At 44.0% G+C, this 24,411-nt stretch overlaps 1 protein-coding gene across 1 annotated transcript in view; it reads right to left on the bottom strand.

The window, feature by feature from the left end:
* Nucleotides 1-655: 655 nt before the first annotated feature.
* The window catches only part of hhla1 (HHLA1 neighbor of OC90), a gene marked incomplete at both ends in the record, with an annotated part of 29,355 nt that continues 5,599 nt past the window's right edge, over nt 656-24,411 (bottom strand). Inside the window, 13 exons of the mRNA XM_079243321.1 lie at nt 656-699; nt 3,962-4,044; nt 6,288-6,431; nt 14,965-15,305; nt 16,088-16,131; nt 16,836-16,925; nt 17,031-17,063; nt 19,840-19,916; nt 22,293-22,353; nt 22,442-22,525; nt 22,606-22,689; nt 22,902-22,985; nt 23,680-23,760. Coding sequence (XP_079099447.1) covers nt 656-699; nt 3,962-4,044; nt 6,288-6,431; nt 14,965-15,305; nt 16,088-16,131; nt 16,836-16,925; nt 17,031-17,063; nt 19,840-19,916; nt 22,293-22,353; nt 22,442-22,525; nt 22,606-22,689; nt 22,902-22,985; nt 23,680-23,760 — 1,250 coding nt within the window. The remainder of the gene's footprint in view (nt 700-3,961; nt 4,045-6,287; nt 6,432-14,964; nt 15,306-16,087; nt 16,132-16,835; nt 16,926-17,030; nt 17,064-19,839; nt 19,917-22,292; nt 22,354-22,441; nt 22,526-22,605; nt 22,690-22,901; nt 22,986-23,679; nt 23,761-24,411) is intronic.

Here is a 24,411-nt window from a genome sequence, read left to right as displayed (position 1 = left end):
ATCTCGGGGTCTTGTTCACGAGTGAGGGAAGGATGGAGCGCGAGATCGACAGACAATAAATCCAACCACAAGAACAACCAGGAGAAAAACTCTTTCAGAATTCTTTAGAAATAAGATGTTTGTAAAGTTTTTTCTGTGTGTTTTGTTGTTCATATGAGCTTGTTGTGTGTAAAAGCAGACAACTGTCTGGTTTATAAAGATTAATAACAATCTTTCACCCATCTACGCATCCAAAACCACCTTTTAATATAAAATGAATAATAATAAGATATATTTTAAATAAAAATCTAATTAGATTGTAGGTGTGTTTGCTCAGTTCATTGATCAAATATTGTTAATGTGATTTTAAGACAATTTTACAGAAAGGAACCAAAAACAACCCTTCATGTGTTCAAGGTTAAAAATGTCTTCATTCTAATAATCGTTAATGTTCCAAACTTTATTCCTTTTTTAGATAAAAGATCAGTTTTAGCTCTGATGTTTGTAGCTCTGATTCAGACTGACGTATCAGTCGGTTAAAGTCTAAAAACCACAATGGTACAGAGTTGTCCGTTGTCATGCTGGTTCCAGTCTTCTCCAGATGTTCCAGAGGTTTCATTTGCTGCTGTTTGAGTTGATGTGAGCAGCTCTTTGTCCTCTCTGCTTCCCCCTCTGGTCACAGTTTGTTGCACATCTTTGTCAGGCATCTCTGCTTCAGATCTGTGGAGCGAGCAGGACGGATGGAGGCTTACAACCAGGTAACAGGACACCAGACCCAGATTTTCTGCCAGATCAGGCTTTCAAGAGGCAAACAAAGAGCTTTGACTTACTGATGTAGGTTGTTCCTGACAATAGCTGTGTTTCCATTACGCCTGGAACTGCGCAAAACCTCAATATCGTCACAAAAAACCGGTAATGGAAACACCTCGATGTCAAAAATCCTCTCAAATATCGCTAAAAGGTTTTTACGCTCCCATGAGAAGGTTTTCCAGATGCGTCGATATAAAAATATATCGTAAAACAACACATTTACATGTCAGAAGACGTGACGTGTGACCAGATCATTTCAGGTAAAGATGGAGTGGTGTGTAGGGACGAAGGAGGAGACCGAAGTACCTTATTCTTGATTGCAAACAGCAGCAAAAAGCAAAGTTTAAGAAGGAGTTAGAGAGAGAAACGAGGACTGTGGAAAATCCCTGCAGCAGGTGGAACACCTGAAGCAACGCTACGTGGCAAAAGTCGTAACTACCGTCCTGAGACACTGGTCATGATGTGAGCGATCGTGCTCGGGGTGATGGACATCTAACAGAGTTTTAACGGTTAAAAATAAGTAAAGTCTTGAGGAACGATGATTCTCCGGGTTCCTTTTCCACTAGTCTTTGGGATTTGATGCATTTTCAACAGAAACATCTGTAATTTGAGCATCTTCAACTCGGGTTTGTGATCTCTGGACATCGCTTCTTATATCTACTTTCAGCCAAGCGACCTTAGATCTAAAAATACACCCGAGGTCTTATTAAAACTGGAGCCGGGGAGCGTGCTTTGTCCGGCCAGCCAGTGGATCGGTGTCGGTGTGGCAGATGAATGAGCGCTCTCTGCGACCCTTTCAGCCCGTTTAGCTCCTGCAAAGCTGCAACTCTAATCAGCTCCAGTACCGGAGCTCCAGCAACACAACCAACTCCCAGCAACACGACTTCCAGCAACGTGACCGACCCCCACCAACACAAATCAAATCAAAGATACTTTATTCATCTCCGAGGGGAAATTCAAAGTTCAGGCCAGCTTGTCCAAGGTTTGACAGACAGACATGTAACATTAATGACAAAAGAATGATACAGAACCAAGCTAAAGCTCAGGCCACGCAGCCAGTTTTACCGGCGCCACCTTAAAACAGATTAGAACAGAGATACATTAGGATAATAGGGAAAAAAGGTCATGTAACTCCGGGCTGCACCACTAGATGACGCAGTCCAAAGAGACACAGAAAAAAAACTCAAACTCTTCAGCACAAACTCAGACAAAGTCACACAAAGTCCAGGGAGGCGTTGAGTCATGTGGGAGGAGGGGGGACAGAGCGTCTATGAACATCTCTTCTTCCGTTCTCAGGGGGCGTTGCACTGGCCCAAGGCCGTTGGAAAGCCAAATCCAGATATGATTGTTGTTTGGGTTCCAGGCGAGGGATACAGTTTGCCCTCGGCCTTGAGTCCATAGCAGGTCTAAGGCTGGCAGCTCCCAACAGCCGAATGGGGGCGTCAATTTCCACAAATTCTAGCAGACATCTTCTCCATGTTGTAGTCAATTCTGCAGACCAGCTCCGGGACCTCGGCCAAAAGACCAGCTTGGGCCAGACTGGTATCCTGCTTACGGTCAGGTCAGGTCAATGCAAGAACATGGCCGACTCCCAGCAACGCGGCTGACTACCAGCAACACGACCGACTCCCATCACCGCGACCGGCTCCCGGCAACGTGGCCGACTCCCGGCAACGTAACCGACTCCCAGCAACCCGACCAGCTCCCAGCAACACAACCGGCTCCCAGCAACACAATCGGCTCCCAGCAACGTGACCGACTCCCAGCAACGTGGCTGACTCTCAGCAACGTAACAGACTCCGAAATTGCCTGCAAATAAATTCCCATTTTTAGATTCATCAGCAAAGAACTGCTGGATTCCTTTTTTTTCTCCAGGTGACTAAATAGTCTTGCATAATCCAACTAAAATATATACAGTAATAACAGTCAGACCTGAGATGGATGCCTTTGTCTTTCTTCACTCCTCTGTGATCAATTGCACCATGTGAAGCCCATCTAAAGCAACACTTTATAAGTTTCTGACCTTAAAAACTCTGCTTCCAGCTCTTTCAATCAGGATCATCATGGCATTGCATCACACACCACCAACTCAACACTCATTCAGTAAGAAAATCAACATTACTAAATAATAAACAGAGCGAGAGGAAAACGTGAACATCAGTCTGACTTTTACCGTCTAGTAACAGCTCAGAGAAGAGACAGGACGAAGATGGATACTGAACTAACAACATTAAGAGGCAACAAATCTAAGTTGAGAAGTGTTGCTTTAAATGATGCAATAAAAAGCTAATTACGGCTTTAATTCAGTCAAACTGAGACTTAAAATGGAAGGTAACTTATTAAACAGTTGCAGGTAACGGGATTTAATTGGACCTAGCTGTCTGCTAATGTTCCATATTTCTTGCATCTGTTTGTAAAAGCAGTAAAGCTCAAGTGCTGAGTAATTAGGAGTGTGTATTGGCAAGAATCTTGCAATACGATACGTTTCACAATAAAGGGGATTAACAGCAATTTCTCTTTGCAACAATTAAATAGTGAGAAAACTGTCACATTACAGTAAACAATAAAAGCTGCGACATGCTTGAAATTAACTTTCTGAATTAGAACAGAAAGATCTTTGTTTCATTGCAGCATAAATAAAAACACCTGCCCTTCATGTACAAGAAGAAGAATTAAATAAAATCTGCTTTAACAGTAAAGATCTGTCCTTTTGCTGTTGAATATCGATATTTCACAAGGTAAAATATTGTGATATTTTGATATTTCCTGACAATATTAATTTAGCTTAATTCCCAAACCTTCTGCTGTGATCCAGGTATTCTTCTGTTTAGATCAGGCGTCTAAATGCAGCAGTCTGTTACACGGTAAACTGGAACAAACTGGGATGGATTTCCTCATAGCTTCCTTGTGTATTTTAGCAACAGGTAAAAAGAATTTCCACACCTGACTGGCTTGCTCTAACACACATTTAGAGACCTTTAAAGGAGTTTGTGAGTAAATTTGACATACTGGATTTCGATAAACCACATTTTCTCTTTAAATTACTAATAAATCCAGCGCTTCAATAAAATCCAGGTGGTGTGGGTTAACCCTGACAGCACCTCAGAGTAGGGTTTTCATTTTCACCTAAGATGCTATCGATCGACAGCTCCCATCTCTACAGGTCACTTACTTCTGGAGAAGGAGATTCTTCGGACTCGTCGGCAAACCTCGAACGTGTGCTGTTCGTACCAGAGGTGACTGTCATCGCAGTATCTGAAAGACACGAGGATGCTGTAAACAAATACGCTGCAACGTCACTCAGACGCATGCTTTTAGTAGTTAAGGTCAGAGTGAAGGTAGAGATGATCATCAGTGTGAGTTCCTCGATAAAATCAGGTTTGTTACCTTCAGATGCCATGGAGGAAAGACATCAGCAATGATCTATGAGAAGCAGCTGCTGCTGAACATCAACTTTGAATGATTGGAAGCCATTTCCAGACGAGCATCTCCTGAGTTGGAGTCTGCATGTACGGGACCCAACTGTCCAGATTATGCTCTTTGCTCTTATAGTTATGGGTAGTCTAGCCATCCATTACTTATGTAGCAATGGGGATGTTACCTAATGCACTGAGAAGTACCTCGCTCCATTTCTCATATGTATGAATACATATATGCCAATATTGCCATCATTAACATATTTCCCTTTTCTTCCGCAGGTCTTCCTGAATAAGTGCAGTTGTACATGTTGATCCGTCTTTCCTGTCGTCTCCACCCCAACCAGTCGAGGCAGATGGCTGCCCTCCCTGAGCCGGGTTCTGTCGGAGGTTTTCTTCCTGTTAAAGGAGAGTTTTTTCCTTCCCACTGTCGCCTCGCGCAGCTCAGGATGGGGGATTGGATCCAAGTCATGACTCGATGCAATCAGTTAAGCCTATTTACTGGGAACTGGCTTGAATTGATGTGTGTGTAGCATGTCCTAAGACAACACTGTTGTGAAGTGACGCTGTACAAATGAAGCTGAATTGAACTGAACATCTGGAGTCCTTCATTCTACAAGTGGAAAACATTGAAGACGACTAACAATCTTCCGGTAAGGTCAAACTGTCCAATGCTCCAAGAAACTGAAAAAACCTGAGGTCTAAATGTCCCGACGATCCAGTCTGGGACTCTGTGTCTGCAAAATGTGCCGATTATCATCCCTACGGCTATGATGGGCAGTGGGATGTAAAGCAAAACACGTGGCACCCAACACACAAGCTTGGCGGGACACCAAATGGGAATGGAGCTGTTTGAGAGGTCTACACTCCCACGGGGGCTGGGTCCACTTCACATGCAGGAATATTCTGACAAACGGAGATCTTCCTTTATATCTACACTTTTTTTCTGTAAACAAACTCAGATTGTTTGTCCATTCAGAGACACCGTAGCAAAAACAATAACACAAATAAGGCAGCTGCCATATGTGCCATGTGCCAAGTAGATAAATAATGTTTCATAGACCATTTTCATAGCTTATTCATACACGAGTCACACAGGACAAGCCATAGTGGGCGTAACAACCCATCAGAACAACCCAAGATGCCAGAAAGCCTGGATGTCCGTGAAAATGTCCGAAGAGACTCGTCTTTAGCGAGACGACGGATCCAGACGAAGAATAGAGAAGTCATGTAAACAGGGAAGAAGTTCTCATGGCTTCACTGTGAAGAAACACCAGCAATCTGCTGAGTTTTAGAAACCAGTGAGACCAGTAAAAACCTGTCAGACCAACAGGAAATGCCCGCTGAGCCAGATGTCCAGTCTGTCCGAGTCCATGGGCTCAAATGGGACATTTTCTCCTGTCCATGTCGGATGCTCTATGAACATGACAAAGTTTCTCTTCAGCCCACATCAGAGGAACAGAAACAGACTTTCAGTCTCTGACATCAGAAGAAGCAGAGAGCTGCAGGTCTCTGACGTCCCGCTGAGGCCTGTTGGACGGTTCCATGGAAGCCTGGAAGCTTCTCATGACCTGCTCGTTACCATGGAAACGGCTGTGTATTTGTAGGAATGTAAAACTGGAAACAGCATTGAGATTGTCTTCACTCAGTGTCTGAAATACCAAAGAAGGGTCTTAAAAATTGGCTGGAAGGGGTCCGATGCTGGATCTGTCCCCCCGCTTCGTGGCATCTGTCCAGCAAGACGAGCCGGTTCAGCCGACAAAACTGAGATTAACAACATTTTACAGGCTTCTTCAGCAGGTTGGAACCTCTGACTCCACAAATCAGCTTCTACGTCAGACACTAAAACATAACCTGCATTCAGTGAGAAACTACGATGCAGATAAACTCATGGTTGCCGTAGTTACGAGCATGTGCTAGTCACAAATTATGAAACAAAAAATGACATCTTTACGTGTTGTGCCTTTAAAGTACAAAACTACAATAAAACAGCTCATTTTCAGTTTGCTGAGACAGAGACGGATGTTCTGTCTGCAGAAGCTGAATCAGTGCAGAGAAGTTGCAACTTTTAGGAGCGAAAACCTTTTCATGCTGGTCTTGTAGCCGAAGGGTCTGCAGAGGCACTGGGAGAAGAACTTGCAGAGCTCGAGGACGCAGGGCTGCAGCTTGTGAGGGCTCACCGTCGTCGTGGTGATGGAGACGAACTTGCCGTGAAGCACCGGTCTCCTCCAGGGACAGCCTCTCAACAGACAGAAGGAAACGTTGCGTCAGTCACACATGAGTCCGTTTTCCATTTCCATTCTAGATTGCGCCGTCTGTTGGCAGCAGATTGTAGTAGCTCTGACTTGCTATCTTGATTTTTTTGAAAGTACAAAGTCTTCTAGCATAGATATTACCTCAAATTAGGTATTTTTTTCTGAGGATTTAATGCCGGTTTGGAGGGTGTGCTGCAAGGAAGATTTTTTTTTTTTGCATATTTTTGCTCTTTCAAGGCTTGTTATGATGAGTCTCCATGGCAACTAAAGACTTGTTTACAATCGGGATCAAATGATTAAACTCTCCCAAATCAGGATTATCAGCAAAACAACACATCAAATCCTGATGGAGTTGAAAAGAAAGAGGAGAGGATGCAGAGCGGGAGTGAGACAGCAGAGAAAGCGATGGAGATTTAAACCATTTCTCCCGACCGTCGTCATGGGTAATGTGAGATCGCTAGCTAACAAAACGGAGGAGCTCGAGATGCTAACAAGGTCTCAGAAAGAATACAGAGTGCAGTATTATGTGTTTCACCGAAACATGGCTGCATGAACACATCCCTGACTGTAATGTTTCTGTACCAGGCTTTAAAACGGTCCGTGCAGACCGCAGTAGACAACACAGTGGAAAGCTAAAGGGTGGTGGAATTGCAGTGTTGGTGTCATCCTGGACATGTTACTGTCAAGGAGAAGATATGCACAAGGGACATGGAACTGTTAGCTGTGAGCTTCCGTCCATATTATTTACCCAGAGAGTTTACCTGTGTTATTCTGGTAGCGGTTTATATAATACCTGGTACCGCACCAGACACAGCCTGCAACGTAATCAGCTCCGTCGTTGCTCGGCTACAAACACAGCATCCAAACTCATTCATGGCGATCTCCGGAGACTTCAACAACGTCTCCCTCTCTGCAACTCTACCAACATTCCAGCAATTTGTCAGCTGCTCCACCAGAGAAAATAAGATGTTGGACATATTTTATGCAAATATGAATAATGGATCCAGTTGTTCTGCCCTGCCTCCTTTAGGAAGATCTGACCATAATCTGGTTCTTCTCACCTCCACCTACAAGCCCATCGTTCAGCAGCAACCAGTCATGACAAAGACTATCAAAATCTGGTCTGCTGAAGCTGAAGATGCTCTTAGAGGAGGCTTTGAGGCTACAGACTGGAACGTCCTCTGTGAACCTCATGGAGACGACATCAACGCCATGACTGAGTGTGACAGATTACATAAACTTCTGTGTGGACAGCATCGTCCCAACAAGAACAGTGAGGTGCTTCCCCAATAACAAACCCTGGATCACCAGTGACCTGAAAAAGCTGCTGAACATCAAAAAGAAAGCCTTCAGGGATGGAGACAGGGAGTTATTGAGGGCAACACAAAAACAACTTAAACCACAAACTAAGAAGTGCAAGGAGGACTACAGGAAGAAGTTAGAAAGTCAGCTCCAGCAGAATAACCTGAGGGATGTGTGGTCTGGAATGAAGATGATCACCGGCTTCAAGTTAAAGGGGGACCAGCCTGATGGAGGTCTGGACAGAGCTAATGAGCTGAACATATTCTTCAACAGGTTCAGTTCACCCCCTACCTCCAGCCCAACAGACCACACACCCTCCATAAGCCCACTGCTTTCCTGTCACGCCTCCAATCTGTCACCCTGCAGCTCAGTCATGGACCAGAACACAGCTTCATCTCCCTCCACATCAGGAAATCCTGAGACCTCCACCTTGTTTGTCTCCTGCAATCAGGTTGAGAAGCAACTTGAGAAACTGAACCAGAACAAGGCTGCAGGTCCAGATGGTGTCAGTCCCAGAGTTCTCAAGACCTGCTCAAAACAACTATGTCCGATTCTCCAGCACCTTTTCAACACCAGTCTGAGACAAAATAGAGTCCCAGTGCCGTGGAAAACCTCCTGCCTTGTTCCTGTGCCTAAAAAACACAACCAGCTGAACCAAGTGACTACAGACCAGTTGCCCTGACATCTCACATCATGAAAGTCCTGGAGAGACTCTTACTGGCTCACCTCAACAAGCAAGTAAACACCTTTCAGGACCCATTACAGTTTGCATATCGTAATGGACTTGGGGTTGAAGATGCCATCATATACCTGCTCCAGAGAGCACACTCTCATCTGGACCATTCAGGCAGCACTCTGAGGGTCATGTTCTTTCATTTCTCAAGTACTTTTAATACCATTCAGCCTGCTTTGTTATGTGAGAAGCTCCATAAATTCCAGGTGGATACCTCCACAACCACCTGGATCTATGACTACCTCACAAACAGACCACAGTTTGTGAGACTGAAAGGTTGTGTGTCTGAGATGGAGGTCAGCAGCACTGGTGCACCACAAGGAACTGTACTCTGGCCATTCCTCTTCACTCTGTACACCTCAGACTTCCAGTACAACTCTGAGTCCTGTCATCTGCAGAAATACTCTGATGACTCTGCAGTTGTGGGGTGTATCAGGGATGGACAAGAAGCAGAGTACAGAGAACTGGTCAGTCAGTTTGTTAAATGGTGCGGTGACAATCATCTCATATTAAATAGCAGCAAAACAAAAGAGATGATTGTTGACTTCAGGAGGAAGAAGAATAAACAAAGCACTGTTTCCATCCTGGGAGAGGAGGTGGAGGTGGTGGAGGAATACAAGTATCTTGGAGTTCAGCTGGACAACAAACTGGACTGGAAATGCAACACTGACTACATCTACAAGAAAGGTCAGAGCAGACTGTACTTCTTAAGGAAGCTGAGATGGTTTAACGTCTGCACCAAGATGTTGCATATCTTCTGTAAGTCTGTTGTGGAGAGTGCAGTCAGCTTTGCAGCATCTGCTGGGGTAGTAGCATCAGAACCAGAGACTTGAAGAGAATCAACAAACTGATCCAGAAAGCTGCTTCTGTGCTTGGAGTAACTCTGGAGCCGCTGGAGCTGATTGTCCAAAGAAGAATGCTGCACAAGCTGATGAAGATGATGGAGGATTCTTCACACCCTCTCCACAACACAGTGATGAAACAACAAAGTGTGTTCAGTGAGAGGCTTCTTCAGGTCCGATGCAAGACTGAAAGATACAGAAGATCATTCCTGCCAGCAGCCATCAGACTCCGGAACAAGACCTCCTCAAATTAATTATTATTATATACTACAATAATGAATTTCCCTTTGAAGATTAATATCATATTTTTCATTTCATTTCATTAACACCTTCAGATCACGTAACATATGCACCTTTTCACCTTTCAAGCCTCCAACAGTTTTTAAAAAAATTTTTTTTTTAGATTGGTTTATAAATAGCTGTAATGACTACATGTTCGCAGCATACCTAAAAATGTGATGCTTAGCTATTGTTAAAGGTTAGTAAAGACATTATAATTTATCTTCGTAAGCTCATAGAGGTGATGTGTAGATGTCATGATGTTCAGGATTGTTTTTACATTTAAAATTAAAATTCACATTTTACACATATTTACAGTTTCTTTAAAGACGTTATCACAAAGAAAAAAGAACTTTTAAACTCTGGACTTTATCTTTGAGGTGCTTTCTATTGTTTCAGTTCAGCCTTTTTTACTCCATTTGGTAATAAATATGGAAAATCCAGCTGTTTCATAGCTTGTTTCTCCAGTGCTGCCTTTTTGTCTGAGTCTGTGTACTGCTGTGTTGATGGCTCACCAGCTACCACTCAAAATTCAAGTAAACAAGAAGCAGCAAACAAGTGCTCAGCGTGTGGGGAAAGCTCCAGGAGACGAGCCGGCGGGGAGAAAGAAGAGCCTGAAAAGCTTTGATGAAAACTGAAAACACAGAAACCACAAATCTTCTAGACTTTGAGAGGAATGTCGTAGCGCTGTGGTGTCATACAGGCTCCTCCATCCCTAAATCAGCCAGGAGGTCTGCAGCAGAGGCATGTGAACCGAGCTGATGCCTTCTGCTGCTGGCGTGCACGTGCACATGCAACTGGCACCTGCGTCTGAAGGCTGGACGTGCACACGTGCGGCTTTCCGTTAACTTCGCTGCTCACTAATGACTCAGACACAAATTGCACAAGATGTTTCTTGTGTTTGTTGCCAGGCAGAAGTCAGAGGGAGGGGCCAGAGCGGCTGTGGTTTCCAGTGTGGTGTCCCTGCCATCTAGTGGTCCTGCTGGGAAATGTGGAGAAATGCAGAGAAGTTCCATCCCTGAGATCATCTCAGAGGAACAATGGCACCGATTATGGCACAGGTGTCAAACTCCAGTCAAGGGCCGGCATCCAGCAGGTTTTTGTTGTCGAAAAATGCTCCAACACACCTGACCTAAACTTAAAAACAGGTTGACAAGAAGCTGATGGATTCTTTTGATTTGAATCAGCTGTGTTGGCAGAAGGAAACAACAAAAACCTGCCGGATACCGGCCCTTGAGGACTGGAGTTTGACATCCCTGCTTTATGGCTTCATGTAACGCGTAAGAGAATAATTTCAGTCTGGAAACACGACGTTTTTTCACAAGTTTCCGGTAAAAACAGGAATATATTTAACGTTTAACTGAACTAGATAAGTTAAATTAAATAAAGTATCTTTGATTTGATTTGATAATATAAATATAAGAGAGATTATAAAAGGCAAAGCTGAATTAATTCTAAGGAACTTTACAGTGAATATTTGGTCTGAGCATCTTTTATTCTTCATCCCAGTCCGAACACTGGCTCATCCTTTGAGTCAGGACCTTTTATCACACTTTGATGATTCGAAGATCAATTTTAACATTAAAAAAAAAAAAAAAAAAAAAAAAATTGCTGCAGAGGATCAATGGAAAGCAGGAGAACTATTTATGACTATTTTAACAGATAACCACCAAGCCTGGCGGCTGGAAATGAGACGTAGAGCTTTCGGTTCTAAAGTGAAGAAATAAAACTTTACTGGTTTTAAAGCTGCTGACGGAGAAGTTTTAATTAGTGGATTAATAACTCCTCACCGTTTTCCCATGAAGGAATCTGTTCTTCGTGTTGTCATAGTTACCGTCTCCTGCTTCCTGATTCCATACTGGATTTGATGTGATTCCAGCTGCTTTTTTGACAACTGGTCAGCTGGTTTGTCGTCACTTCTCTGCTTTTCACATCGTTTCACGCCATTCTTCATCTCCCACCATCATCATCATCAGGGTCAGGCGTCGACATTTTACATTGATTAAAGATGAGAACTTCATAAATTAACTCCATGAACAGAATCTGTCCCTGATCCTGATTCACATCAGTCATCATTCCATCCATTTGTTTACATTTATTCATGCATTATTTAACCCTTCATCTTCATCTTCGTGCTGCTTATCTGGGGTCAGGTCGTGGGGGCAGCAGCCTATGCAGGGAAGTCCAGACTTCCCTCTCCCCAGTCACATTTGCCAACTCTGCGGGGGGATCCCGAGGTGTTCCCAGGCCACGCTGGAGATATAATCCCTCCAGCGTGTCCTGGGTCTTCCCCTGGGTCTCCTCCCAGAGGGACGTGCCTGGAACACCTCACCAGGGAGGTCCAGGAGGCATCCTGACCAGATGCCAGAGCCACCTCAACTGGTTCCTCTCGATGCGGAGGAGCAGCGGCTCTACTCTGATCTCCTCCCGGATGACCGAGCTCCTCACCCTATCTCTAAGGGAGAGCCCGGCCACCCTTAGGAGGAAACTCATTTCAGCCGCCTGTATACGAGATCTCGTTCTTTCGGTCACGACCCACAGCTCATGACCATAGGTGAGGGTAGGAACGTAGATCGACTGGTAAATGGAGAGCTTCGCCTTCTGGCTCAGCTCCTTCTTCACCACGACAGACCGGCGCAGAGTCCGCATTACTGCAGAAGCCGCACCAATCCGTCTGTCGATCTCGAGCTCCATCCTTCCCCCCACTCGTGAACAAGACCCCGAGATATTTAAACTCCTCCACTTGAGGCAGGACCTGACTCCCGACCCGGAGAGGGCAATCCACCCTATTCCGGCTGAGGAGCATGGTCTCAGATTTGGAAGTGCTGATTCTCATCCCAGCTGCTTCACACTCGTTTGCGAATCGCTCAAGCGAGAGCTGGAGATCACGACCAGATGAAGCCAACAGGACCACGTCATCTGCAAAAAGCAGGGACCCAATCCTGAGGCCACCAAGCCGGATCCCCTCAACGCCTCGGCTGCGCCTAGAAATTCTGTCCATATAAGTTATGAACAGAATCAGTGATAAAGGGCAGCCTTGGCGGAGTCCAACCCTCACCGGAAACAAATCCGACTTACTACCGGCAATGCGGACCAAGCTCTGACACCTGTCGTACAGGGACCGGACAGCTCGTACAAGGGGGTCTGGTACCCCATACTCCCGGAGTACCCCCCACAGGAGCCCCCGGGGGACACAGTCGAACGCCTTCTCCAGGTCCACAAAGCACATGTAGACTGGTTGGGCAAACTCCCATGCCCCCTCCAGGACTCCAAAGAGGGTAAAGAGCTGGTCCACTGTTCCGCGACCAGGACGAAAACCACACTGCTCCTCCTCAATTCGACTATCCGGTGGACCCTCCTCCCCAGGACCCCTGAACAGACCTTACCAGGGAGGCTGAGGAGTGTGATTCCCCTGTAATTGGAACACACCCTCCGGTCCCCCTTCTTGAAAAGGGGGACCACCACCCCAGTCTGCCAGTCCAGCGGTATTGCCCCCGATGTCCACGCGATGTTGCAGAGGCGTGTCAGCCAGGACAGCCCCACAGCATCCAGAGCCATAAGGAACTCCAGGTGGATCTCATCCACCCCCGGGGCCTTGCCGCCAAGGAGCTTTTTGACCACCTCAGCGACTTCAGCCCCAGAGATAGGAGAGTCCACCCCTGAGTCCCCCAGCTCTGCTTCCTCATCGGAAGACGTGTTGGTAGGATTGAGGAGGTCTTCAAAGTATTCCTTCCACCGACCCACAACGTCCCAAATTGAGGTCAGCAGCTCCCCACCTCCACTGTACACAGTGTTGATGGAACACTGCTTCCCCTTCCTGAGCCGCCGGATGGTGGACCAGAATCTCCTCGAAGCCGCCGGATAGGGTCCGCCGGATAGTCTTTCTCCATGGCCTCGCCGAACTCCTCCCATGCCCGAGTTTTTGCCTCGGCAACAGCCGAAGCCACCCGCCGCTTAGCCTGCCGGTACCCATCAGCTGCCTCCAGAGTCCCACAGGCCAAGAAGGCCCTATAGGACTCCTTCTTCAGCTTGACGGCATCCCTCACGGCTGGTGTCCACCAACGAGTCCTGGGATTACCGCCACGACAGGCACCAACGACCTTACAGCCACAGCTCCGGCTGGCCGCCTCAGCAATAGAGGCACGGAACACAGCCCATTCGGACTCAATGTCCCCCGCCTCACTCGGGACATGTTCGAAGCTCTGCTGAAGGTGAAAGTTGAAGCTCGCTCTGACAGGGGACTCAGCCAGATGTTCCCAGCAGACCCTCACAACACGTTTGGGCCTGCCAGATCTGACCGGCTTCCTCCCCCACCATCTGAGCCAACTCACCACCTGGTCAGCATCCAGAGCCTTAGGGAACACCCCTGGAGTTCCCTAAGGCTCTGGATGCTGTGGGGCTGTCCTGGCTGACACGCCTCTGCAGCATCACGTGGACATCGGGGACAGTGCCTCTGGATTTGCAGACTGGGGTCCCAGTTTCCAAAGAGGGGGACCGGAGGGTGTGTTCCAGTTACAGGGGAATCACACTCCTCAGCCTCCCTGGTAAGGTCTATTCAGGGGTCCTGGAAAGGAGGGTCCACCGGGTCATCAAATCTCGGATTGAGGAGGAGCAGTGTGGTTTTTGTCCTGGTCGCGGAACAGTGGACCATCTCTATACCCTCTTTGGGGTCCTGGAGGGGTCATGGGAGTTTGCCCAACCAGTCTACAAGAGCTTTGTGGACCTGGAGAAGGTGTTCGACCGTGTCCACCTGTGACTCCTGTGGGGGGTACTCCAGGAGTATGGGGTACCGGACCCCCTGTCCAAGCTGTCAGGTCCTTGTACAGCAGGTGTCAGAGCTTGGTCCAAGTGCCGGCACTTTTCAACTGAAAAGTTTATCTGGTAAAGGACTATTTTCTCTTACTGTTTTGGCATCTCAGCCACTTTGTCATATTTAGGAATTAAACACTGAAGTACATAAAATACCAAATTTAAGAACATTTTAAAGAAAAAGTTGGATTTTTTTCTTTTTTTCAACAAATGGTAGGTTCCTTCTTCTGCTGTGCTTCCAAGGCTCCTCCCACTTACATGCTGGTAACCATGGAAACTGTGCAAATTGCCCAGATTAACAATAATTAAAGAAAGTTCTTGTGCTCATCTGCTTTATATTAAAGTCACTCAAAAACACCATCAAATGCTAGGAAGTGATTAAAAACATTTCATCCAGTTCAGAAAAATTTATTCATATCTACCTGGTCTTTCTGTTTCCACAGACGTGATGGGTGTTGTAGTCCCACTGCTGCTGGGTGTTGTAGTTCTACCGCTGCTGGGTGTTGAAGTTCCAGTGCTTCTGGGTGTGGTAGTTCTACCACGGCTGGTTGTTGTGGTTCTTCTGCTGATGGGTGTTGTAGTTCTGCTGCTGATGGGTGTTGTAGTCCCGCTGCTGCTGGGTGTTGTAGTCCCGCTGCTGCTGGGTGTTGTAGTCCCGCTGCTGCTGGGTGTTGTAGTCCCGCTGCTGCTGGGTGTTGTAGTCCCGCTGCTGCTGGGTGTTGTAGTCCCGCTGCTGCTGGGTGTTGTTGTCCCGCTGCTGCTGGGTGTTGTAGTTCTGCTGCCGCTGGGTGTTGTCGTTCCGCTGCTTCTGGGTGTTGTCGTTCCGCTGCTTCTGGGTGTTGTAGTTCCACTGCTTCTGGGTGTTGTAGTTCCGATGCTTCTGGGTGTTGTAGTTCCGATGCTTCTGGGTGTTGTAAATCTACCGCTGCTGGTTGTTGTAGTTCCAATGCTTCTGGGTATTGTAGTCCCAATGTTTCTGGGTGTTGTAGTTCTGCTGCTGCTGGGTGTTGTAGTCCCAATGCTTCTGGGTGTCGTAGTTCTACTGCTGATAGATGTTGTAGTTCTGATGCTGCTGGGTGTTGTAGTTCCAATGCTGATGGATGTTGTAGTTCTGCTGCTGCTGGGTGTTGTAGTTCCAATGCTCACGGATGTTGTGTATCTGCTGCTACTGGGTGTTGTAGTTCCAATGCTGATGAGTGTTGTAGTTCTACCGCTGATGGGTGTTGTAGTTATGATGCTGCTGGGTGTTGTAGTTCTGATGCCAGGTGTTGTTGGCTGAACTAGTGGAAGTCTTGCTTGAAGAACTGTGAGGACTGTGTGTATGCTTGTACTCGTAGCTGTTGTCAGCTGGTTCTGGCTGTTTGTGCTGGTGAGTTGAGTCATTATGGTGGGTGTCTGAACCCTAACTGTTATTGGAGTTGAAACTTTCGTCGCCGACTTGGTGGTGATTGGTTGTGCTCGGGTTCTGAAAATTGGTAAACTTGTCTCTTCTGTGGTTTGACTCTGAGGTACTGTTACATTTGTCAGTGTTGCTGGTCGTGTTGTTATGCTTTGCGGTGTCCTGCTTAGAGTCAGTAGTCTCTGGGTTGTCCATGACTTTGACGTCTCAGGCCTTCGGGCTGTTGAAGGTGGAAGTGTTGCAAACAGCTGAGCATTGGTGACCTTTGCTGCTGTTGCTGATGTTTCGTCTGGAGTTGCTGCTGAAGCTGATTTTCACAAACAAACAAGGACACATTTTCAATCAATTGAAGGAGATTTGACGGTAAACTTACATGACCAGCGCTAAAAAGTGAACTCTTTTAACCCCAGTCAGCATGCGGACATAATGTTTTCAACCTAAACTGTCAGATTAGGAGGTTAAAATTGTGTAAAATGAAATAGCATATAGCAGCATAAAGACCTACCATCAGAAGAAAACAGCCGTTTGTAGAAATAACACATAGATCAACAGTCACCAAGACATTTCTCATCTACACATGAATCATTTGATGTGAATCATTCGATTCACATGTAATCCACATGTGCAAAAGTGGGGATTGGGAATGTTTTCATGCAATCCACATCAAAACAGGTGAATCACATGTGATTAACACATATTTGCATGTGAATGTGGTTGTGAATAACATGTTCTAACATGTCAACCACATGTGATTTACATGTTCTGATATGGATTACATTTGGTCACGTTTGCGACTGCATGTGGTGAGAAGCAAACTTTCTGTGCATTAATGGAATTAGTTTAAACACCTATTTAATTTATTTGTATGTAATACTGAGAGATCAGAAGCCTATCTGTGCTTAAAAAACATTAAAAGTTATTCTGGAAGATGTCAGTGTAAAGTTTATGTCTGCAGCAATCAGATTTTGGCAGAAAGTGCTGATTAAAATGGTCCAAGCGCTGGAGGCTCACCATGTGCAGTGGAATGGACCCTGCCAGTCAGCATGGAGCTGGTCCCAGACGGAGAAATGTGACTCAGATTGGTGGGTAGTTGGTTCCATTCTGAAATTTAAGAGACGTTTGGATTTAAGAGTTGAACAGCTCAACAGCATCTTGTTGACGGTAGCAGATGCATGTGGGAGCTTTTAAAGGCGATGATGTACTTACCAGCAGGAAGTCTGAAGGAGGAAATGTTAGCGACTTCAAAAGGAGAAAGAAAAGTTTAGAGCACAGAATATTCCAGAATAGGATCCTGTGTTGGTAAAGATGAATAATTTGAAGGAAAACAAACTTATCATTACCATTTAAAAGATTATTTTGTTTTATTTGTTAATGTGAATTTAAATGTAATAATTCTATGGAATGAGTGAAGGATAATGTCAGACAAAGTGTCCATTATCAGAAATTAATGGACGATACGGAGGCGCGAACTATCCAACACAAATTCACACCTCCACGTCGTCCATTAATTTCTAATAATAGACACCTTGGAGGGTATTATCCCGCTTATACCATGGTCACTCTCAAAGGAAAAAATACAAGAACAATAACTAATGTTATTTTTACTGTTAAAATAATGTTTTTAACTAGAAGCAGCGGAGCAGACTATTTAATGTCTCTTGTTGTCGCATTGCCAACATTGGCAGCACCTGCAGCCCCTTTGGAAGCAGATACTATTGCAACAAATCACCAATGATGGTGAAATATAATAGTGTTGCAGGATGTGTGTGACTGTGCGGTCCAGGGAGCTCAGTGTGTATGAATGTGAGTGTGTGCATACAGTGCGCAGTCAGATGATCGAGCCTGAAAAATAAGAGTATTGAAAGGAAGTGCCGCCCCCTCCCTTTAACGGATTCTAATGAAAATATGGTGGTTTTCTGAAAATTCATATATCTTCACAATATGAAGGAAATCGGGGAAGACGTGCGATGGTTGGTTTCTATGACAGCTAAGGGAAAATTTGGCCGTGGAAAAATTTAAATGCGAACTGCACGGACTTTATTAATTCCTGAAGATCACTGTGAAATTGGCTTAACCGCTGGAGCATTAATGCAGAGAAACACACGCATGGTCCGCTGCACCGCTGCAGGGGGGATGTCAGAGCCACTCTGTCCCTTTGAGAGATCTGGAGCCTCATCACAAACTAACTGATTAAATATTATTTAATATGGTTGAAACAATAAGACATTTTATCTCCAGTGACTGATTTCAACTAACAACCTTGGTAGAATATGAATATAATACAGTAGTGAGATGGGCAGGGATTGCAAGACTTTTTTTTTTTTTTTTTCCTTCTCCCTTTTCTGCTTTGGTTATTGTTAAACCCATGGTCAAAATTAACCTGAAAAGATTAAATAACTTCAAAACTGGCAGATCACATACATTAATTGGTAACCATGGGCCACTGTTTGACAGTCTTTCCAGATATTCTTTCTGCTTTCTGTTATGTCCGTTTGTCGCGAACATTTCTGTTGCCAGGGTTACCAACTGGCGTTTGAGCAAGCGCAATGAATTATTTGGCTATTTGACTGAATTTTTTTTTTTAACTGGTGTCCATTATCACTTTCTAAACGGACAACCTGCAACCACTCAGAATTGAGTATTCACCCAGACCATGGTATAAAATTGGTTTTAACCTGTTTAACTTTCAGTTAACATTAGTATAGTAACATTAGCATAAAAAGTTAACATGATCACCTTTAGTGTTGAATTTTAAACAAGATTGGAAAATTGTTTTAATATAATTTATTTTATATGAATAATTGTGTTTCAGTAATAAATACATTTAAAAAAAAGAAAGTACAGTGTTTCAGATTTAAAAGTATAGCTCTCTTCTGAGTCCAGCACAGAAAACATAGCAGTTTCTTACAAATAGCATTTATGCTAGCAAGGAGCTAGCTACTACAATAATTTTTTATGGCACCATGCATTAAGAAATGAAGAATATACTTTATTTTGTTCAAATATAATCCAAAATATTAACAACTAATGAAAACATAATATTAAATTGATTTAAGTGTAAAACTGTACCACATCAACTATTAGCATGTTGGCATTAGCTTTTTCTGTTAGCCAGTTGGTATTATTGAGATAATTTCGCAAGATCAGGAACAAGTCATAGCATCCTATTATTGAAAGAATAAATCAAAAGAAATCTGATTATTTTTCTGGGCTGAAATCCATATAATAAAATAAATTGTATTGTAATATGCATTTCAGCAGATTATAATACAACCCTTTAAGTCACTGGATCCATTGGTTTGGTGGTACACTATGTGTTGCAGCTGTTTTGCTAAAATGAAACACTTTAAAAAATCAATTTGATTGTGAAATAAAAAATAAAAGCATCTTAATTAGACTGAGATGGTATTTTGATCATTTGATGAATTGGAATATTGAACTATGTAGACACTATCTTTAATATCATTAGAAATTACAGCTGACAGAGATTGACAATGTTGCATATACAGAATTAACCTTGTTAATATTGAGCATTTTTATCTTTGTTCAATGTTAGGCAAGAAAATTACGAATACAAAGACATTTTGAATTCACAAACTTGGTAGTTAAATATGTGTGTAACAACTACATATAAGCTGTTTTACAGGAGTGGTGTCATGAAAGCAATTTGTTTCCAGGGGCTAAATAAATTCTGGAAGGAAATGAGTAAAATGTTCAAGCTTTAAAGCTAAAAAGAAAAACTGAAAAGGTCTCAAACAAGGCCAAAGATTAGAAATGTTTACAAGTAAACTGCTTTACAGACAAATACAGTGTCTGTATTAATTATAAAGAAATCCATTTTACTACAGTTCTGTCAAAACAGATTAACATACAGAGTTGATCAATTTGAGATGCAGCATTTAGCATAGCTTGGTTAATAAACTGATCTCCTGAGTATCTGCAATGAGTTAATGCTGCTACCTTCTGGTTATACTGCTCATCAACAGAAAATCAGTTGAAACCAGTGTTAGCTAACCTGTGTGTGGCCCTTCAACGATGGTCTGGTTAAAGAGTGGAGTGATTGAGCCGACTTCCCATAAATCAGGTATATCTCTGCCTGCACAGAAAACATACATGTTCAGATAAAAATCATCTTTTCTATCACCAGTTACTGCCCATTACCCCACTACAGATTAGTTTAAATCCTTTTCAAGCACAAATATACAACAGAAACCTTTTTATAATTATTTTAAATATCTAAATACAGGCCAAGATTTGTGAAAACTTTACTCATAATTTCTCTTTGTACAAAAAAATGTAAGCAATCCAATGTAAAGCTGATTTTACTGCAATGAATCTCCCATTCCACCACATCACCATGAGAATCTCTCGTTCCACCTCATCACCATGAGAATCTCCCGTTCCACCACATCATGATGAGAATCTCCCGTTCCACCTCATCATGATGAGAATCTCCCGTTCCACCTCATCATGATGAGAATCTCCCGTTCCACCTCATCACCATGAGAATCTCCCGTTCCACCATATCAAGATGAGAATCTCCCGTTCCACCATATCATGATGAGAATCTCCCGTTCCACCTCATCATGATGAGAATCTCCCGTTCCACCTCATCATGATGAGAATCTCCCGTTCCACCTCATCATGATGAGAATCTCCCGTTCCACCTCATCATGATGAGAATCTCCCGTTCCACCTCATCATGATGAGAATCTCCCGTTCCACCTCATCATGATGAGAATCTCCCGTTCCACCACATCACCATGAGAATCTCCCGTTCCACCTCATCACCATGAGAATCTCCCGTTCCACCATATCATGATGAGAATCTCCCGTTCCACCTCATCATAATGAGAATCTCCCGTTCCACCTCATCACCATGAGAATCTCCCGTTCCACCTCATCACCATGAGAATCTCCCGTTCCACCTCATCACCATGAGAATCTCCCGTTCCACCTCATCACCATGAGAATCTCCCGTTCCACCATATCAAGATGAGAATCTCCCGTTCCACCTCATCACTATGAGAATCTCCCGTTCCACCATATCAAGATGAGAATCTCCCGTTCCACCTCATCATGATGAGAATCTCCCGTTCCACCTCATCATGATGAGAATCTCCCGTTCCACCTCATCATGATGAGAATCTCCCGTTCCACCTCATCACCATGAGAATCTCCCGTTCCACCTCATCACCATGAGAATCTCCCGTTCCACCTCATCACCATGAGAATCTCCCGTTCCACCTCATCACTATGAGAATCTCCCGTTCCACCATATCATGATGAGAATCTCCCGTTCCACCTCATCATGATGAGAATCTCCCGTTCCACCTCATGATGAGAATCTCCCGTTCCACCTCATCATGATGAGAATCTCCCGTTCCACCACATCATGATGAGAATCACCCGTTCCACCACATCATGATGAGAATCTCCCGTTCCACCTCATCACCATGAGAATCTCCCGTTCCACCTCATCACCATGAGAATCTCCCGTTCCACCTCATCACCATGAGAATCTCCCGTTCCACCTCATCACTATGAGAATCTCCCGTTCCACCTCATCATAATGAGAATCTCCCGTTCCACCTCATCATGATGAGAATCTCCCGTTCCACCATATCAAGATGAGAATCTCCCGTTCCACCTCATCATGATGAGAATCTCCCGTTCCACCTCATCATAATGAGAATCTCCCGTTCCACCTCATCACCATGAGAATCTCCCGTTCCACCTCATCACCATGAGAATCTCCCGTTCCACCTCATCACCATGAGAATCTCCCGTTCCACCTCATCATAATGAGAATCTCCCGTTCCACCTGATCACCATGAGAATCTCCCGTTCCACCTCATCACCATGAGAATCTCCCGTTCCACCTCATCACCATGAGAATCTCCCGTTCCACCTCATCCCAAAGTTGCTCTGTTTGACTGAGATCTGGCGACTCTGTTGTAGTACAGTGAACTCATTGAGGCTCCGTCAGCTTGATCTTGACCGCAGGATGGATCCATGTTTTCATGACATTTTCACTAAATTCTGATCCTATTATCTAAAAGTGGAGCTGAAATGGAGACTCACTAGACGAGGAAACATTTTACCGTCTTCTATTGTTCTTCCTCATCCTGATGCTCAGTTTGACCTTTAGCGAGTCTTCACCTTGCCTACATGGAAAAATGTGAGTTGCTGCCATGTGAATGGCCAATTAGAAATTTGCATTTAGCATCTGAACTAGTGAACCTAATAAAGTGGACTGGCAGTTTTCTGTAAATGTTCGGGAACCTCTTAAACAGCTGGATCAGCTGAAATAGCATAATTAGTTTTCCTTTTTTAATGAAGAACAAGTGATGAAATCAGGGTTTTATATGATTTTCATCATTCAGGACAAATAAAATCTGATTAATCACTATTAGGCTCAGTGTGGGACTTCAATAAGGACATCAGACCAGTTTCAGTGAGTTCTACTTACCCGTCTTACCTGCCATGACACAGATGTAGATACATTCTGAGTTGTTCCTCTGACTTACTGAGACACAGAAGCAGAAAACACCATGTAAGGTACAACAGGAAACATGAGGGACTGCAGCATTTTCTGGGTTTCATCATGTTGCCACCTGATAAAATGGAGGAAGACTTGAAGAGCTCATGTAGGTAACTTGTAGAGTTTCCCATCACATCCAACAGAATGGCTGTGAAGTCTGATGAGCAAACAAGCAACTATTTACAAACCAAAACTCTTTTTCTGTCTGTGTGGAAACTAACCCGTAGAGCTTTTTACCTGTTAAATCGTTGGTTTCGTTCGTGACGCAGTAGCAGAAACGTCTCCTGAACAAGCCGCTTTCTATGCTTCTGATGCTGGAAACTGCAGAACACACGGAGATGGTGCAGCATTAAAAAGGTTCAGGACTTCCTCACAGGATTCTGTAACACACATCCAAGCCACTAGATGGCGCAACTGCCAAAGTTTAGTTCTACAGCTGCATGTCCTGATCACCAGGAACTACAGGAAGCCTGTTGGATCCTTCCTGTTTGCAACTTGTAAGGAGACAGGAGTGTTTAGGAGACAGTATTTACTGTTATAGACCAACAGGGTGAGTTTATGGAGAGCCAGCGAGCTGTAGGACGTCACGCTGAGCAGAGAGAAGAGCTGCCGGGAACCTAAAACACAGAACACACGGGCTCAACACATGGATCACACGACTCCAGGTGCATTCTGGGAAATGACTTCATTAAATTTAATTAAATCTAATGGTCCTTTATTGAGACCATTGGTGTATTTTTCTTTTTACATCATATAAAACCCGATTGGTCACCTTTACAACTACATATACATACTTAATGACAGGGGATCCACATGTGAAGAACATGAAAACTACATGCAGTTCACAAGTGGTTACATGATACACATGTAAATCCCATGTGTGAATCACATTAGAAGAACTTGTGACTCTCATGTAATCTACTAGAGAGTCACATGAAATTGTTTTGAACCCACATATGGTTCATGTGTGTATTTGTACGCGAAATGTGTGTTTTCACGGTACGGGTCCCAAAAGTTATTTGAAAAATCACCAGAAAATTAAACATAAATGCAGGACAAATAATTTAAATTAAACTAAAAGAGAACTGTGGTGTTTTAATTATCACAGTACAACAACAGAAAGTACCAAGCCAAGCAGAAAATCAGTTCATCCCATAATTCTGGCTTTAAAGTCAATATTACATCTCCTGTTGGCGCACTTCGGTGTCCTCTAGCAGGAGCTGGAGGAGGTGACCGGTTTCAATCACAGCGAACATGAAAGATTTACAGAACAACATCGACCTCTCCGTCAGTGATATGATGACAAAGTACCTGATTGGCTTGAATTTATTAAAGTATTGACCAGGGGGGTGAGGTCGATGGCAGCGGGGTCGATGTGTTCTGCTGGGATTTCTGGGAAAGAAAAGCAGAGTGAAGTCACAGGAGCTCGTTCTGGGGAGGAGGTCGGATGATTACTGGAGGCTCTAACGGGACAGAAAGGAGTAATTACTGAAGGAAGTAGATCCACATGGGGGAGGAGGGGGCTGTACTAGATCTGCTTAGCCAATACTGACATTTTCTATCTGAAAAATAAAAAAATCTTTAACCTTTGGTCTGCTGGAGTTTATTTTTCTAGAACATGGTGTGTAAATATCATCAGTACTTCCAGCTCTGGTTAAAGGATGTTTTTAGCCACGTTTGCTTGAGTGCAACTGTGTTCGTATTGAAAGGAGGGAAATACAGAAAACGAAGCTCCAGAAATGTCTGTTAACTACTGAACAATCCTGTAGCCATGTTGCATTTTTTATCGTTTTACCGTTAACTGTGTTTCTATGACAATTTTTTTGCAAAATAAAACAATATTTCTAAAGTTTTGACAGTAAAATTACGATTTGAAGGTGTTTCCATTAAATAGTATTTAGCACATGTCATTTTTGTGAAATTGTGAAATAGTTTTATTCTGTATCTCCACCATCCTCAAAGTGGAGTCTTTGCACTTCATTGAAATTTTGGAAATATCGTTTTTATTTTGTTTAAAACCAATGGAAACAAAGTTGCGTCTAA

Source organism: Telmatherina bonti (assembly GCF_933228915.1).
Source record: "Telmatherina bonti genome assembly, chromosome: 7".
NCBI classification, from domain to species: Eukaryota; Metazoa; Chordata; class Actinopteri; order Atheriniformes; family Telmatherinidae; genus Telmatherina; species Telmatherina bonti.
The sequence above is the reverse complement of the archived record's forward strand: the minus strand, read 5'-3'. Positions and strand labels throughout refer to the sequence as shown.